Source organism: Setaria viridis, chromosome 2, assembly GCF_005286985.2.
Source record: "Setaria viridis chromosome 2, Setaria_viridis_v4.0, whole genome shotgun sequence".
In the NCBI taxonomy this organism is placed as follows: Eukaryota; Viridiplantae; Streptophyta; class Magnoliopsida; order Poales; family Poaceae; genus Setaria; species Setaria viridis.
Window position 1 is genome coordinate 1,936,252 of NC_048264.2, and position 17,721 is coordinate 1,953,972.

At 46.9% G+C, this 17,721-nt stretch overlaps 2 protein-coding genes and 1 long non-coding RNA gene across 4 annotated transcripts; 1 reads left to right on the plus strand and 2 right to left on the minus strand.

Annotated features, from left to right (window-relative positions):
• Positions 1 to 4,651: 4,651 nt before the first annotated feature.
• On the minus strand, positions 4,652 to 7,239 carry LOC117846482 (plastid division protein PDV2). Its single transcript, XM_034727673.2, has 2 exons — positions 6,867 to 7,239; positions 4,652 to 5,510 (listed from the first exon to the last, which is right to left on the minus strand). The coding sequence occupies exons 1-2, from the start codon at positions 7,092 to 7,094 to the stop codon at positions 4,854 to 4,856; spliced, it is 885 nt and encodes a 294-aa protein (XP_034583564.1). The 5' UTR covers positions 7,095 to 7,239; the 3' UTR covers positions 4,652 to 4,853.
• Positions 7,240 to 7,866: 627 nt separating this feature from the next.
• Positions 7,867 to 12,373, minus strand: LOC117846569 (uncharacterized). Of its 2 annotated transcripts, none has more exons than XM_034727791.2 (12): positions 12,011 to 12,373; positions 11,768 to 11,893; positions 11,599 to 11,668; positions 11,396 to 11,485; positions 11,000 to 11,116; positions 10,433 to 10,900; positions 9,842 to 10,248; positions 9,622 to 9,721; positions 9,446 to 9,505; positions 9,239 to 9,328; positions 8,917 to 9,063; positions 7,867 to 8,443 (listed from the first exon to the last, which is right to left on the minus strand). In XM_034727791.2, the coding sequence occupies exons 2-12, from the start codon at positions 11,854 to 11,856 to the stop codon at positions 8,120 to 8,122; spliced, it is 1,962 nt and encodes a 653-aa protein (XP_034583682.1). In that variant the 5' UTR covers positions 11,857 to 11,893; positions 12,011 to 12,373; the 3' UTR covers positions 7,867 to 8,119. The 2 variants fall into 2 exon arrangements, with proteins under 2 accessions (XP_034583682.1, XP_034583681.1); XM_034727790.2 differs by having other exon boundaries at positions 11,596 to 11,668; positions 12,011 to 12,371.
• On the plus strand, positions 8,437 to 11,390 carry LOC117846570 (uncharacterized). Its single transcript, XR_011897515.1, has 5 exons — positions 8,437 to 8,780; positions 8,894 to 9,499; positions 9,587 to 9,708; positions 9,859 to 10,203; positions 10,408 to 11,390. It is a non-coding gene; the product is annotated as an uncharacterized lncRNA (long non-coding RNA).
• Positions 12,374 to 17,721: the final 5,348 nt, after the last annotated feature.

The following is a 17,721-nucleotide window of genomic DNA, read 5'->3' on the forward strand; positions in this document are numbered from 1 at the left end:
ATCCCAAGTACCTGCACGCCGTCTCCGGTCAAGATGGCGACGACGGCCCGTGCGCCATCTGCGCGCGGCGACGCGCTGCGGCGCGGTCCGGGGTGCGGCCACGGCTTCCACGCGTGCTGCGCCGAGCGGTGGCTCCGGGTGAGCGCCACCTGCCCCATGTGCCGCGACTCGCCCGTCGCCAAGAGCATCCCATGGCCGTCCGGAAGCTGGGAAATTTCCCTTTGCCGCCATTGTGACGGAGTCCGACTCGAAGGCAGGGGAGCGACTCGGAATGTCGGATTCTAATCTGCAGCCGGGCAGGCAATCCGATTCGATTGCTCTGGAAACTGGAAACCGAGTCGACTACAGACCTCCGATCCGAACCGGGAACAACCCCAACTGGCCTATAAATCCATGGCAACCCTCCCCTCCGGTGCTCCATCCATCCATCCACCCATAACCTTCTCCCTTCTGCCACCGCCGCCGCTCTGATCCCACTTTCCCAGAGTCATGGAGATGGCGGCGCCGGTCCCGGTGATCTTCTCCCGCGGCTTCCGCTTCAACCCGACGCCACTCGAAGCCGCCACCTACTACCTCCCCCGCCTCGTCGCCGGCGCGCCGCTGCACGAGGCCGTGCGCCCCGTCGTCAACCACGCCGACGTCTACGGCTGCGAGCCCGGCGACCTCGCCCGCCAGTTCTGCCCGCTGCCCAGGACCGGGCACCGATTCTTCTTCACCCACTGCAAGCTGCAGCAGCCGCAGAGGGCGGGGAAGGCCAGCAGGGCCACGCGCGTCGCCGGCTCCGGGTCGTGGCACTCGCAGAGCGTCAAGGACGTCGTGGACCACGCCGGTGTCAAGGTCGGCGAGATCAGGAAGCTCCGGTACAAGAAGGGCGGCGAGTACACGGACTGGCTCATGGACGAGTACTCGTGCTGCTTGGAGGACGCCGTCGCCGGCGACAAGCAGTTCGTGCTCTGCAACATCTACGTGTCCCCCAGAGCCGATCAAGGCTCCGCGGCGCGCCAAGAATCCGCCGCCTTCTTCGCTCCACCTGCGCCTGCGCCCGTCGTGATCCTCGCGCAGGCAGCGGCGGCGCCCAAGAGGCCAGCGCCGCAGAGTGCCGAGCCGCCTTGCCCCAAGCGGATGCGGGGTGCCGTCGCCCCGACGCCTCCGGTCGTGCAGCCGGCGGGTTATTGCACGGCGTCCTTCGCCCCACCACTGCCGTACCCGTACGTGCCTCACATCGCCGCTTCAGCTCAGCCTCCGCCGCCGCCAGTTCCGACCCGTCTTACAGCGCCGCCGCAGAGTCGCTCGCCGGCGCCCACACCACTGCAGCCGCGTTCGCTACCTAAGCAGCAGGCGCCGCCGCCGACTCTCTCGGTGGTACGTGCCTGCCACATGCCAGTGGAAGAACCGGCACGTCACTGCCAACCGCCTCAGCCGTCCGAGCAGAGGAAGCAAAGCACACGTGATCCGTTTGAAGCCGCTGAACAAAGAGACGAAGCAGAGGAAGAAAGGGTCGCAGCGCCTGTTGATGAAGATGACGACTGGGCCGAGTTGGAAAAGTGCATGGACGACGCCGTGCCAACAGCCGAGGGCTCAACGATGAGTGAGGACGAGATGGACCAGCACTTATCCTCGTTGTTGTTTGAGGAGGAATAGATCATCCCGGATGCAATTGCAGCACCTGATCCGGCGTCCAAGGGATCCAAATCGGCGCTTCAAGATGACTTGGACTTGTTTCACAAGATACTGGACGACACCTTACGACGATCGAGTTCAACAATGGCTATTTGACGAGCTTGCCTGGACACGAAGAAGCAGTAGCAGCTGTGGAAGAGCTCCACACAGAAGAAGGCTTCCCGATCACATCTCGTGGTAGGAATGTAGGATCGCAGCACATGTGAAATTTTTCTGTGGATGGAATTTTACATGCCATCCTGAATGTAAATGTAAATGTAAATGTTGATGAGTTTGTTAGGGTATAAGAATAATAGGGAATAAGAATAATCCTCCTGTCCAAGACCTAATGTATGCCATGACATTATCACTGTCAGTCTCAACAGTCTTGATGCAGTATAATGGCCGCCAATTTAGTTTTTGTTGCCCCATGTTGTCTCCTGATTTTTCTAATTTTTGTACCCCATTCAATGTGCTTGATTACCGTGGGCTGTGGCAAGTAAAATTTCACAACCAAGGAACCTTCATGAGATGCGTATTACATGGTAAAATAACATGCACAAAAAACAATAGGGTCACTTTCAGTTTATTCACTTGTTCTCGTAAAACTGATATCTGATATGAAGATATAAGCTTTGACAATATTTAAGAATGCATTTCTGAAGAACAAATGGGGTTTCTTTTTTTTTCTTAAAAAAAGAAAGGCAGCATACACGTCTGGCATTCTTTTTAGGAGTATAGATGTATCATCGACTTAGAATTTGCTGTTGTGATTCAAATCAGGCACCATTAGTGTTACATTATTAGCACTCACTAATATCTCAATTCTCATCCCGTAACTAATAGCAGCGATTTCGACGAACTGAAAGTCTGAAACCACCTAAGCATCCCATGGCATTCCACACTGCAATCACACTAGAAGAACTCCCATCCAGTTATCCTCTCAAATTTGTGACAGAATGATGGTGAACAGCCCACCAACAGCGATCGGAGAGTCCTTGGCAACGTAGACTGCTGTTGTCTACTTGTCTTGCGACCGATGCCATTGCTTCTAATGCGACGATGCTGCTGCCCAGAGGCTGCATATGTGTTGATCAAAATGCTGCTAAAGTGGGAATGAACTGAAAGCTCATTTTGAAGGGTAACAACGGAATGATTCATGCGTTGATGAAATGCTTCAAACATTGGGATGAACTGTAAGCTCATTTTGGCGGCTAGAAGTAGGATGGTTCATTTCATTTCTGAACTGTAAGCTCGTCGAGGAGGACGGTGCTGTCCGTCAGGTTGCCGTGTACGATGCTCATGCCGCGTCTGGAGGTAGGCTTGGCCACGGGCTGTCATCCGCGTCGCTCAGTCCACCGGCGTGTTCGGAGCGCGAGCTGCAGCAATGCCATTCATCACAGTACACAAGTTCAGAGTTTCGGTTTCACACGCGTCAAAAAGTGCAGAGTTTCGGTTCACGGGGACTCTAAGGAGTGGAAGGAATGACTAGCTGGCAGCAAATTTGACCAAGAGATTTCGTAGAATCAAGTTAAGTAATGTTGATAATGTAGTGCTGAATGTCTAATCCATCAATTCAATTGTTAGGACCAGTTGTTAGGAAACTCTGTCAGACACAATTGTTGCAGAGTTTCACTTCAAAAGGTACTGAATACTGAAAGGCGATGGGTTAGGAACAAAACGCACTATCCGATCCGGCTCCGCAAATCTGCCCCCATCAGTCATATGCAAATGTAAGGGCCATTTGGTAGAGCTATGGCTATGGCTGTGTCTTATATGGTGTAGTAGTTTTTTTAAAAGTTTCCGTTTGTCTGGTTTGGTAAAAACATTAGGTAAAACGGTTTCGCCTGATTGTTTCAAATGGATAGAAAGGTGAAATGTCCATGATATCCTTTATTTTTCTTTTTTACTTCTTTTTTTTCTTTTATTTCCCTTCTTCCTTCCCATTCTTTTTTTCTCTCTTTATTTCTCATTCTATCTCTTTCTTAACTCCCCTTTGTTTTAAAAATCCTAAAGAAGGCTATTAATGGTGCTAATAAGGATTTGGAGCTTAAGAAAAAAGTTGGCAAAAAATGGAATAAAGATATTTGAATGTATACAACACGATGGAAACAAGTTTGGCTCAAGAATTGGATCATAAGTGCCTCAAATCCATGGTCAAAGATAGTGAATATAGGGTCAACCCTGTAAATGACTGGAAAAACTCTAAGTCTGAATACAGTGATAAGTGGCCAACTTTGGGCCAAAATTTGAAGGAATTGTACATAAACACTTTGGATAAGTACACACAAAATGGTAGGTGTGATATATGGTTAGCAGATTCCAACAGTTCTTGACCATAGAAAAACGAGTTTGGATATTCAAATTGGAGGCCTAAAGGTGCACAGTTTGCTGGCCGGCGCTTCTCTTCTGCGCAACACTGCATATTTGGTGATTATTGAGAAACCGATGCCGGCATTCGTGTACGTGTTCATGCAAATGAATTTTACCGGCAACATAACCAGCAACAAATTCAGACCCCTTTGGGGTTGTACAGACTACAGAGCATAGCCTGAGGATTCCATCACACAACAGAGTGCACTCATCAACATCACAGGTGCAAAATAGTGGGCCAGCAGTCGGATAAAAAGAGCTCACCCAACGATACCGGGGTGTTCGGATGCACGGACTAATTTTCAGTTCGGATCACATCGAATGTTTGGATATCAATTAGAAAGACTAAACGTGAACTAATTATAAAACTAATTGCATAAGACGTGGCTAATTCGCGAGATGAATCACCTAATTAATCTATGAGTAGCACATATTTACTGTAGCATCACATGGTCAAATCATGGATTAGACTTAATAGATTCATCTTGCAAATTAACCTTCATTTATACAATTAGTTTTGTAATTAATCTATATTTAATACTCCTAATTAGTATCTAAATATCTAAATATTCGATATGACAGGGGCTAAACTTTGGTTAGGGAAACAAACAGGCCCTGATTGAACAAGAAAGGGGCCATTTAAACATGAGCATGATACACAGCTTCAACATTCTGGTGACCACAATGTTCAGCACCAAACGCAGAAATAATAAAAAGAAAACGACCCATGCACCGCATTTTACGAAAACCAGTCACAATTCCTACACAGCCGCCTCTGAGGGGCGAACTACATCCTAATAATATTCACACATCGTCCGGTCTCAGCCCAGACCATAGCTCGCGTCTGGGGCCGCCAGGTTGGTGTCGAATGGTACCTCCACCCTCTCCTTCACGACGCAGTGAGCCCTGCCGCCCTCCAACACCATCACCTTACCAGGTGGGCAGCGGCGCTCTTCCTCATTGGCTGTCGCCGCTGCTTTACCAAACAGCCCGGCGATGTCCAGCTTGATGCTGTTTGTCCCTATCACCGGCTCGTAGCCGGCGGCCTTCATGATGGACACGGCGCCGACGACCATGACCGCCGTCTTGGCCATCCATCCGATGAATGATGTGATTCCTCCTCGCAGACCGCAGCTCGGTGTGCTGGTGTTCCTGTTCTCTGTCCCGTTCGTTCTTGTGCCGTCCTGCGTCGCTCCGTCAGAACCCAATCCGTTATGCAAGCTCTTCTTGGGCTTGGACACGTAGTTCAGAGGGTACAGGTCGTCGAGCACGAACGAGTTGGTGACATGATTTGAGTAAGGAGGCAGGATGAGGCCATCGTCATTCTCGATCTTCTCGCCAGCAAACGCAGCAGCCTCATGGATTACCTCACAGTCCTGCCCTTTGTATTCCTTGAGCTTGCAAAGCAGGGATCTCCGACTGCGGTCGATCTGGCTCAAGATGGTTTCTCGCTCATATCTTTGCTGGTGCTGGAGGTCCTGGCAGTGGCATTTAAGGTGTTAAGATTGCAATAGATGCTAATTTAGAGAAAATCTATTAACATAACAGTTCAATGTGATAGAACAGTAGAGAGCATATTGTCCACTCTTTTGGGAACAGTTAAACAACATAATTATTGAACTGACAATTATAATCCACATAGCCAGTAACTTACTGTCATGAGGTGCCCAAAAGATACTCTCTTGGTGAGATAAGCAGCACAGTGAGTTACATAAAATTTGACCAAAAGTAATTTTGCTCTAAATTTCAAATGAAAATGATTAACAGGTAACACTAACAGTTCAACGTGATAGAACAGTAGAGAGCAAAAGCATATTGTCAACTCTTTTGGGAGCAGGCAACAACATGTTTCTAACTATCAATTATAACATACTGGCAACTCTCGCTTGGTCAGATAAGCATCACATTGATTAAAGCACGAGTTACATTAAATTTGCTCCTCTGTAAACTTGCACTATATTTGAAACAAACAACTGGCTAACAAGTAACACTAGTAAGTAAATGGCGCATTAAATTTCTATACCTTTCTCTGCATTTTTCCCAAATGTGTTTCCTATTTATGAAAGGGAGCAATTCAAAGGGATGATCCAAATAGCAAGGCTGTGAGCAAAAACTCAGCTGAGTCTAACAATTTAAGTACATCCAGGAATTGACATATTTAGTCGACTAGTACATGGCAATTCCTAGCAGCAGCACCCTTCTATAAGTGAACTCCTTACCCCCCAAAAAAAACAATCTCAAGCAGATTGTAGCACACTGAGCCAGAAAAAACAATTTAGAAATATATTTGGTTCCGTTCATCCGCCAGGAGATTACTCTCTCATGATGTTTTTCAGTTTCTTATTGTTACTTGTGCTTGAGGTCGTTTACTATCATGTAATTTCATTGTAAAACTATGTTCAACCTTCTTCTCCTCTTAAATGAATAGGCAGCGCTCCTGCCAATGTTTTCGAAAAAATATATATTTGGTTCCTGCTTATCTGCTCCCATTTCTACCTATATATGGTCCCCGCTTATTCCTTGTTAACAGGCTGCATCCTGAAGCAACAGGCAGTGGCCGATATCTAGTCTGACTATCCCTCCAGAAGCTAACAGCGAGGACAAAATCGGACCCAGTCACACATCAGGACGAAGCAATCAAAATGTCAGAACAAGATGAATGCAGGCCTAGATTTGTTTCCGTACCGCTAATCCATGATTAAGAAGGATTCGCTTCCAAACAGCTACTAGCAAGGGTCAATACCAAAATCATTCACGAGTTACCATCCATGAAAGCCGTCAATCGCAGCACAAAGGAAGGAAGGAAGGAAGGACTGATTAATCCACAGACAGACCTGCAGGGACGCGAGCTGGCGCTCGAGCGACTCGAGCGCGTCGCCGATGCCGACCAGGCTCTCCACCTCCCCCTGCTCATCCTCATCCTCGCCTCCATCCCCTCCCCCCGCCGCGCCCAGCCGCTTCACCGCGCCCTCGGTGGGCCGGGCCGCGGCGGCGCAGGCGGATATCCTGGAGCGGAGGTCAGAGGCGCGCGCCAGGACGAGGCCAATCTCCTCCCCCTCCATCTCCGCCGCCGCCGCTCGATAAAACCCTAGCAAAAACCCGCAGGCTCGCAGCGCAGCAGTGGGTGGTGGCGTGCTCTGTGTGCCTCTGTGCTGTGGTGGTGGTCAGCTCCGCGCCTCCGCCTTCGTCGCGACTCGCCTCGTCGTCGGCTGGTGGCGGGCGTGTGCGTGGCTGTGGAGACGCCGAGGCGCATCCGCCGCCAGGTGGGCCCCGGCGCAATCCCAGCCGTCAGATCCGTAGCGCGGCCCGTCTCGCGTTTTTTCCTGGGCTTTGTTTAGCGTTGGGCTTGTGAACCCGCTTTCCGTCCGCGGGGCGGGGGGACCAGCAGCGCGACGAGCTGGGCCAGACGCAGCAGAATTTTTTTGTGGGCTGGGTCGTCTCTTTCCCGGAGGCCCATAAAGATCTTTTCCGTCTCTTATTTTCTTCTCTCTTTTTGCCCCAAAATAGTAGAGGATATTTGCTTTCTCAAGCGACGACGAAATCTAAAATTGAGGGCGTCAAAAAAAAAAAAAGTCTACAATTTAGGACTTACACTCTCTCCGGTCAAAAAATAGACCTGTCTGTTTAGCACCGGTTTGACCACTGTTTTCTAATATATTTACTAAATCTAACAAATTTACAAGATTGTCAATTACATTTTGAAGACAAATCTGTACAGATGATTCTATGGTTTCAAATACAAATTACTTCTTGTTGATTGGCAAAATTTCAAGAACATGATTGGATCCTGTCAAGTATATACTTGTTCATGATGTCACATGAACTCAAAGCATATGCCCCTGCTAATTTGTCATCTTTTTTTTTTTCATTTTTGTGTTGCTATCTACAAATTCCCTTTACACTGCGCAGCTTCTCTCACACACGCAATAAGATAATACCCGTTCCTACAAGATAATGGATGCAATTTTTAATCATGCTAGAATCAAAATCTATCAACACCACCTAACAATCACTTTTTTTTTTATCAAGCTTCACCCATCAGTGCAGTTAACGATCAGCATCAGCAACGCCGGCGAGTTCAGACAGATCAGCTGAGGTGCGGGAAGGCGAGGTCCCTGGCGAGCAGGTACCGGAAGCTCTGCCGGTGTGGCACCCACTCGACGACCTTGCCGGCGGACCTTCCCCCTCCCCGGCGGCACCGCTGCACCGCCGTCCGCAGGGTCTCCGGCAGGCTCCGCTGCACGGCGTCGACGAGGCGCTCCGGCGAGAGCTTGGCGTCCCGGGCGTAGGCCTCCACCAGTTTGGGCAGCAGCACCCGGTGCTCCTTCCACACCCCCACCGTCGCCCGGATGTAATCCTCCCTCGCCGCCTCCAGCTGCTGCGACAGCCGCTTCGGGAAGTACACCCGCACCTGCACCATGAAACACGCGCCGCCATGGCCAAGAGCACAGAGCTCATCAGTGAAGAACTTGCAAAAGACTAAAGGAGTGGCAGGCAATGATGCGTCGAGTACTTTGATGAACATTCTTGCATGCTACTACTGTGGATGCATACTCCACTACAGGCGCATACCAAGGAAGGCAAGGAAACAAAAGCAGATACTTGTCGAGCTCCTTTTATCATTGTGTTCATCCATGGCAGGTTTCAGTTCACTTCTCCATGCAGCTTTATCACTTTCAGAAACACCTCAAGGTTGTCTTTTTTAAAAAAAGAAAAGAAAGGAAAGGAAAAGAAAAGAAAAGAAAATGGTATGTTTGATTGTTACCATGCTCAATTATGTTTGAGAGTTCCCAGGAACCACAATGTCTACTAAACTACTTGCCAATCCATGGTTTCATGGCTTTGTGTTCAATTTTGTCAGCTGAAAAGAGGGTGTGTTCTCACCGCGGGATCGGAGTGGCTCCCCGAGCAAAGCGCAAAGCGCAAGAGAGGCTCCGACTGATGAACGGCAAAGGCCTGCCACTCGCCGCCGCCGGCTTTGCTGATGCTCCCCCGGCTCTTGATCCTTGGGTTCAGCAAAGTCCGCAGCCACTGCACGCATCATCAAAAGGATCAAAACGGGGGTTCGATTCGATTCAATCAGACACGCTGCGAGCCAAACATTCTCATCGTGTTTCCAGGAACATTATTCCGCATCGTGCTCCTCACTACATGTGTGTTCTTTGAGACTTTGACCCAATGATGATGTGGCAGCCAGCACACTTACATGTCCGGGGCAGTGCGTCGTGCTGCACCCAAGAACAAGGCCCTGGATGACCGCCGCGTTGATGGTGCGCCCGGCGATCTTGCATTCGGCCTGCAGGGGAACATTCTGTCAGTCGTTGCCGGCGCGGCCAGTTCCTGAGGAATTGTTTGTCTTCTTCGAGACGGTTTCGATGATGATCGATGGGGAGTGACAGAGGTTGGGCTTTACCTTGACAAGCAGTGATGTCTTCTTCAGGTGGTTCTGTGGGACGCCGTACTTCAGGTAGGCCTGTGGGAGTTAGTGCCATGGATGAGAGATGTAGCATGAGTAGACAGAACACAGCAGGAAATTAATTTGTACTGATTGCAGAGAATTCATAATTGTAATGCGAGGAAACACATTACATGCATCAGCAATGCATTGTGTATGTTGATCCAGAAAGCGAGCTTCTCCTCGTTCGTCATCCGCCGCAGATCAACAGTCTCCAACCGGTACAGAATCAACCTGAAACTCCAATGTGCAATACAATTCAACACAAGTTACAGTACTGAACAGAAAGAACTGAATTTTCTTTCAACAATTTCAGTGCATAAAAAGTTAAAAACTGTAATAAGAACTACTCACTTGTATGTCTGGAGCAGATCTTCAGCTTCTCTAAGCCTTCGCCGGTCGCGGGAGATCGCCGGCACCTCAACCATGGTGTTGTAGGGCCCACTGAACTCCTTGAGGCCCTCGACATGGAACGGGTTGATCAGCCGGGAGTCGAGCGTCGCTTCCCTCCTGCAGTTGGGGCTCCACATGTCACCGAGGTACTGCGGGGAGACCACGCTCGCCGAGGAGAGCGACGAGGACGGCGACGACGACGGCCGGTGGTGAACCAGAGGAGGGTCGGCGAGCTTGCAGAACACCCCTGCCATGCACCTGACCATCTCCTCCGATAGGTTGTTGGGAGTTTCAGGGATGTGGTCAGCCACATTTGTCCCCAGGTAGTCAGCCAAACTCACCACTCCTGATGTTGCAGTTTCCCCTTCCTGCTCATGAACACAGCCAGAACAAACGAAGATTGATTTGAAATTTAGCAGAAATAACCTAAATTTAGCAAAAGTAAGTTTTTCATCTTACAAACGTTGCAGGTGCTAATTTATACTGTAAATACCATTTTCTGCTACTGAAAACTGAACAAATTTCAGCATTATTTCGGATTAAACAATTCACCTCCAAGAATGAGAAAGGTTGAGAGTGGCACGATCGAAGAGCCCTCGCGAGACTGTCCTCAGTGGGTGATATCCTGGATGAACACACTCCCCGGAACGACAGCGCAGACTGGCTTCTCAGGCCGTGATCAAAGTCTGTAGTCCTCCTGGGGCACGTCGACGGCGAAGAATCATCCGCTACGGCGCCATTCCTCCCCTTGCTAAGCGGAGGGCAGCTGTAATGGAGCATCGGATCGCCTCCTCTCCTGACAGGAGCCTTCGCCTTCGGCGTCTCATCGAGCTGCGCAGACCGTGAGCTCACTGACAGCTTCGGCGCCTCCCGGTGAGCATCTGAAGATTGCAATGTGGGTGCCTGTTGCTGCTGCTGCTGCTGTTCAAATGCTTTTCTGTAGAGTGTTAGCAGGTACTGCTCCAGGTGCTTGATCTCCAGCTCCAATGTCGCAACCTCCCTGATCAGCTGGGTCGCCGGCTGATTTCAGAAACAACAGTTTGAGCTTCTGAACATGCCATTCATGAACTGGGAACAGATTAAACAAGAACTGGTCAGGTAATTAGGTAAAGGGTGCACCTTTAGCATTGGGCTCTCGTTTTGGAGAGTGATGGGAGCAGGATCAGGCCCCAGCGCTTTCTCCAGTGCGCCGCGCACCACCTGCTGATCCTTGAGGTGCATCTCCAGTTGCAGAATCTGCATGTGCGCATCATGTCAGACAGAGAAACAGAACATCAAACAACTGGGGATTCATCGTTTTGTCTACAATCCTTGTACTACATTTAGGCACAATTTATCTTTTGGGTAATTTTTTGAAAAAAAATCTTTTGGGGTACTTTTTTGGAAAAGAAATTCTTCTGTGAGTTCAGTACAGGACAACAAAAGATAAGTGCAAGAAGGAACAGTTTCAAGCTGCCAATACAAGTGTAGAACAAAAAGATCAATGAAGAACAGTTGCAGATTTCAGGTCCTTGCCTCTTTCTTCAGGGAGTTCTGCGTCTCACTCCTCGGCTGAATTCCCTTCTTGGCTTCACATTTCTGCTGAGGGTTTGAGTTTTTACCTTGCTGGGGGAAAAACACGATAAAACCAACGAAATTTCTCAGATTTCAGTAACAGCTGGCAGATGAAATCAAATATCCAGAAGAGAGTAGCGCAAGGAAAATTAAGAACTTACTACCAGCTTAGTTTGGTTGGACGTCTTCTGTGAAGAACGCAGAGCACCCTTAGCATCTTTGTCCCCCAAATCACTGCCATTACGCAACCATCAGAAGAAATTCGTCATGAACATTGCAGAAAGATGATAAAACCGAAGAAATCTGCAGAATCGAGCTTGTTGTGCATCCAACCTCTTGGAGCGCTTGAGCCTTGCTGAAGGATTGGAGGGTTTCGCTGCTCTGGGGAAGGGCGCGTGCGCTTTCTTCTCCAGTGCCGCCATGTCCGTTCTTCAGACACCGTGTGAAAGCAATCAAGAACTGGAAAAAGACATACAAAAAACCAAACCAAACCAATCAAGAACCGAGGCCGAGAAACTAAGCTTGTGCGGAGAGATAAACGATGAAAATTTCAGGACATAAAACAAGAGAACTCACACAAATTGCTGGACCTGGCTCAGAACTGATGGCTCAAGCAGAGGAGAGAGAGGGGCAATGGGGAGGGAGAGAGAGAAAGAAGAGGGAGGGAGGTAGCTCCCAATGATGCAAGCAGAGAGCAGAATGGTGCCTTCAGAAGGCAGAAGCCTTGCACTGTGTATATCCACCAGCAGCCAATGTGGCATCTACCACCACCAACTACTTCCCAGGTCAAAGACCTAACTTAGTGGACATTTTGCAAGAGCAAAAGCCTCTTTCCCATCTTTCACCTGCAGAAGCCCCCCAATGAATCTCACACAACATCAGCAGGTAGTGTTTAGTATGTGTGTGTGCCTACCTGCCAAAAGCCCAAAAGGCATTGACCATGACACCTCATATAAAGAATATGCAAAAGCCAGCCTTTTGCCTTGTTTTTATCCTTGTTGTGAGCAGTAGATGATGTAGTATTAACTGCTACCACTGCACCTTTTGGGCCAAGGTCAGAGAAATTTATTCCTGCCTGGCTCTAGTTCTTGAATCCTGCTTGATTCACGGCACAGCTATGGAATCGAAAACTAGGGAAAGTTTGCGGCTTTTTAAACCTGCTTTGGTTATTTGCTGTGTCGGTTTTCCCTCTCTCATTTCACTGACCTTGATATAATAGTAGTTTCAGGTACCGTTAGTCTGAGACAGGTGAGAGATTATAGCAATTGATTAATGAAAAATCATTGTCTGCTGCTAATACTGCCAATGTTTCCTGCCCAATGCCAACGCAAACGTCAGGGTTACCCTCTCTACCCCAGCCAAACTATCTGCAAGATTTGTTTTCCTTTTCTGCAGCAAACTATCTGCAAGATTTCAACCATAGAATAGTAAGCATCACTGTATGGGCACATCATGCCATGGAAAATGCAATCCAGAAATGTTAGTTAAAGTGGAATATCCAAATCATGTCGGTGCTTATCCTGGTAATCCTGGTAAGCAGCAGTTGAGCTGTTAGGTTTCCAGATGTGACAGCATGAGCTCATTCAAAATCCCTGTAGTACAGGAGCATTTTGCTCTCTCAGATGGGGATCTTCGTGACAGTGATGGGCAGGTGACCAATATGAATGCAAGAGATATGATAGTACTGCATCATTTACAACAACTCACAATGACAGCAGGATCTTTGAGCAGAAGCATAACCCTGAAACTCTCTCTCATCAGCACAATTATATTCATATGGGTCTTTTTAGGAAAATATTCGTATAAAGTTTGAAAGCTGCAAATTACACTCATAATAGTGCTGCATAATTTTTCCTTTAAAAAATTTTCTGCACTCCCTATTAGTTTTTGGGAATTTTAGTATGGGATCCAGATTATAAAGCAACAAAGCATGTAGTAGCATTTGATCGGTATATCCCCACTCTCTTTGTGAGCATAAAGCCCCCATCTAGAATACCAGCTTAGTGGTATAAAGCCCCCATCTAGAACTGTGAAGAAAATTAATTAAATAAATAAAGGGATTCCAACATGATATGAATTTGGTGGACCCCACATACTCCAGCCATTAGAGACAACACCCTGTTTTGTCCTAAGAATGTTTAAACCTTCTTGAGGCATACAAGCCTAAAAGAATGGAAGGGGGTGGCCTCAAAAGTGGAGAAAGTGGGGATAAAATGGGGCTGTGGCTGTGCCCCAAGGAAAACAAACCTTGCTCTGTTTGGGTGCTTCCTCTTGTTTTGGGCTGAAAAACCACTAGCATGTCTCTCTACTCTCTCATGTCTCTTCTCAAAAGGAAGCCCCAATGTAACCAAGTATCACTTGTCCTCTGCCCTAAGGGAGCTTCTTGCTTGTCACAGGAATAACCATTGTTCTGGGATGGTGCCTCTGCGTGTCTCATTTGGTACGTAAGGTGTGGGGCTCTTTGCGTTTTTGAAGCATGGGCATGGAAAAAAGTGAGGAGGCAACAGAGAAGAACACAACAAAAAATTAAAGTGCTAGGTCTGGATGAATTTTGTTCTGCTCTATTGTTGCTTACTTGCTTGGCCTAAGCCTGGCCTGATCAGGATTAGGTTTCACCCATCAAGTCAAAGATACGAGTTTAAACTAATCATCTCAATCTACTTGCATTGTAATCCATGCACGTTCATCACAAATCAAAATCCTCACATGATCTGAATAGTTTCAGAGTCCTTGTTTATTCTATTCTATCACCTCTTTTTTTTTCCAAAGAAAAGTTACATGGTTGGAACACTCCATTATTTTTCCAATTTGAAAAATAAACAAGAGATATTAAGATAAGCCGAGTAGGACCAGATCGACAGAATGAGCCCAAAAGCTCCAGTTAGCATTCACGTTGCCGGTTATGTCTTCAGCATCGCAGCAGTGTCCTTTAATTGCCCTAATGATCATAAGATGACGCCAAATTTAATATTTAATCTGTCCAACATCAACAACCACAGCAAGATAACAAGATTGACAGACAGCAAGACAGCCGGACATGCTCGCAGTCTGATGAGGCTTGGAATCTGGGCGATTTATAAAATCTCCAACACTCAAATCTCACATGGATCTTCTCAGATCTGAGCTATACATGTTTCATATCACAGCAGAAACAGATTTACTACGGGTCGAATTGTTAAATTTCTTGGTTCAGACGATCTTCAATCCTTGTTTTTATTTTCAGGTGGCTAATGTAAAATATTGACTTGATTTCAGTGACTAACATAGGAACAATTGATCTGACATACATCTTACCTAAAGTTTGAGGTAGTTTTGTTATTCTGAACAAGAGTGAAAGACTAACTCCCATGTAGTAGTAACATTTAATGCTGGAGAACTGATATGTTACTTAACTAGTTCATGATCCTATCTAAAAATGTGCCCAAGTCCAAGTGTGCAATGTTTAGTCACTCCAAGGTCTCCTCCTAGGTTATTACGCCGTTCTCTTCTTGTTTTATTGCAAGGTCAAAAGACAGGAGAATCCAATGTCTTCTACCAAAGTCCACAGTGATTCCATCTAAGCAAGCTGGTAGAGCTAGTAATCTCCATTGGGAGTAATCTCTAGCTAGCAAGCTTCTTTTGAAATCTTTTTTGAACCAAGCTACTTTTCAATCTCCAACCGACAAATGAAAAAGGAGATGCCTTTTGTCCACTTTGCAGTGGCAGTTAACACTAGTGGGATATCCCTTTACTTACTAAAAAGGCTGAGCATATAATACTTCCAAAGTAGTTCTAGTTAACTCTTTGCTCTACCTATACCAAACTTAGGTCACAATTCTCGTAACATTTTCCTAAAATTGCTTTGGTTATTAGGTCAATCTTGTATTAAGTTTCATACGCCAACCAGTCGATCTACTATATGAGTACCTACAAATAATTTTCAAATTGCATATACAAGTAAAATTAAACTATACAAAGAGGAGGGAGAAACCTGCAGGCTCGAAAGAGCGCCTTTAAAGCAGCATCTCGATTACAAACACAACAGCTAGGTCTAAACCAAAGGAGGCAAACATACAAAACATATTTCACCGGGACTCGTGCGCCACAGTCTGCATGCATGCACGTAAAAGCACAAAAGGTCAATGATACGTGCGTCCTAAACTTTTTTTCTTTTTGGGTGCACACACACAGAGAGCTCTACATCAAAGGACTCGAAGGGTGAAAAAAAAATCAAGACGAGAAGGCCATGCAACAAAAGCCAAACAAAAGGGGGGTCACCAAGCTAAAAAGGGCGGCAAACAAAAGGGGCTTCAACTTATTAGCACACACGGCAGGAAAGAAAAATTTTGTGGAAAAGGCGAAAAAGAAGAAGCAATGTGAGGAAACAAGGCCGGGTTTTGCAATCATCTTTTCACCAAAAGATGAGACATATATATAGGAAAATATTGACAGAAGATAGCTAAGATTGGAGTTGGATATGCAGAGTGGCATTATCATTCTAAACGGTCAGTGCATAATTTGGTAGGAAGTGTGGATGTCCAAACTAAGCATGAGAGAGTGGATTAAGTATTTAAGTGATGGAATGCAAGTTTTGTCATCTTTTTTGCAACCATACATAATGTTCGATTGAAAAGTTTGAACTCGTTGGTGTGCGTTTTAGAGTCCCGTAATGCTGCATATTCGTTGGTTGGTGCAAACTTTGGTAGAAAATGTTTCTCATGTGTGAATAAGCATGGTAGAAAATGTTTCGCATATATTTGAAATTATGTAGGAGTTTTAAAAAAAATGAATGCAAACTTGTCACCTTTAACCATCTTTGTTTGATTGAACTCGGTTTGGTTAGTGCATCAAACTTGTGTCGGTCCATGCTCAAATCTGTCTCCACGATTGAAATCTTCAATACTGCATATTGGTCATTGGGATGGTGTGGGGCAAAAGCCAATTTTGTGAGCGTGCGTAAAGTTGCGCCACCATATCTTGCCATTCCCAAAATTCGGTCACCATAGAAGTGGCCAGACAAAGGCCATTAGTTGCCATGCACCATCCACATTCGAGTCCTTTTCATTTCAAGTTTAGGCCTTTAATTTTTTTTAAACTAAGAAAGTAAGAATTCCTAATAATTCCTCTTATCCAGATTCAAACATGATTAAAAACCCGCTGTTAAATCCAGTTTCCGTTGCGAGAATCACAGTAGTTTTGCTAGGGTCTGTGAGGCAACTGCGTGTAGGGTCAAAATAGAGTGGCGTGTCACACGACTCATCAGCCATCACCACCGGTGCTTTGCTTTCCCCTATGGATGCATCTTTCTTTCAGCAAAAGCTCTTGGAACTGGGCGTCTGGGCCGTGCAAGTACTAAGCAAAGGGCCCCTTTGTTTGGGGGCCATGCATCATCCTCACTTTACTTTTTGGTCGATGCTCACCGAAATGTTGACATTATGGTACAAGACATGCTCGTCTACCTTTCAGCTTGTTTTGCATTGATTTGACCACGCAAGACGTAAAAACAAAGCATTCATCCAATCCAAGAACAATGTAAAGCAGATGGCCTTGCATGTAGACGGTGGTGAAAACCTTTCATCAGTTTTTCCGCTACACACAGACACAGTATTCACTTATTCAGTGCTGCCTGCTCCAATTGCCTGGTCGGCTGAAACATCTAAAATTTGAATTTTCGATTTCAAAACGAGACCATATACTGAGACACTGACGAAGCAACAGGCGGCGTTCTCCTCCAGACAAGCAGACCTGCATCCAAGCTGCCATGCACGCTTTGCCCGTGTCCATGCAGAAAGATTGCCAGGGGATTCATTGCAATTCATGGCGTCCTCACCGAACCTCCATGGACGCAGCGGAGCGAATGCAGGCGGAATCGCGACAGAATTCAATGCGAGTTTCTTGGAACGAGGGAGCCTCTGAAAGTCTGAATCGCTTGCACAGGAGATTCAGAAAAAGGCCGACGCAAAGTGCTGGACGCTGCATCGTAGTAGCTCTGCACACCTAGGCGACACTGGTGGGTCCCAGCGGTTAACTGCAGCGGCAGCTACTGTAACTGTACTGTATGTACAGTGGAGCCATGCGGATGCAAATATGCAATGTAGTTTTCGTTTGTACATGTCAAGCATGGCGACACCGATGTGATGAACTGAGTGCCATTGATGGGCGCTGGATGGTAGTGCAGGTGTAGTTGCTATTCTTTTCGACATGGAGATAGTTCAGCAGCTATCACTGGGTGACAGTGTGCAAACTTGCAAAGGTGATCAGGCCACGAGCCATTTCACACATTTCAGACTCCAGAGTGATCTTCCTGA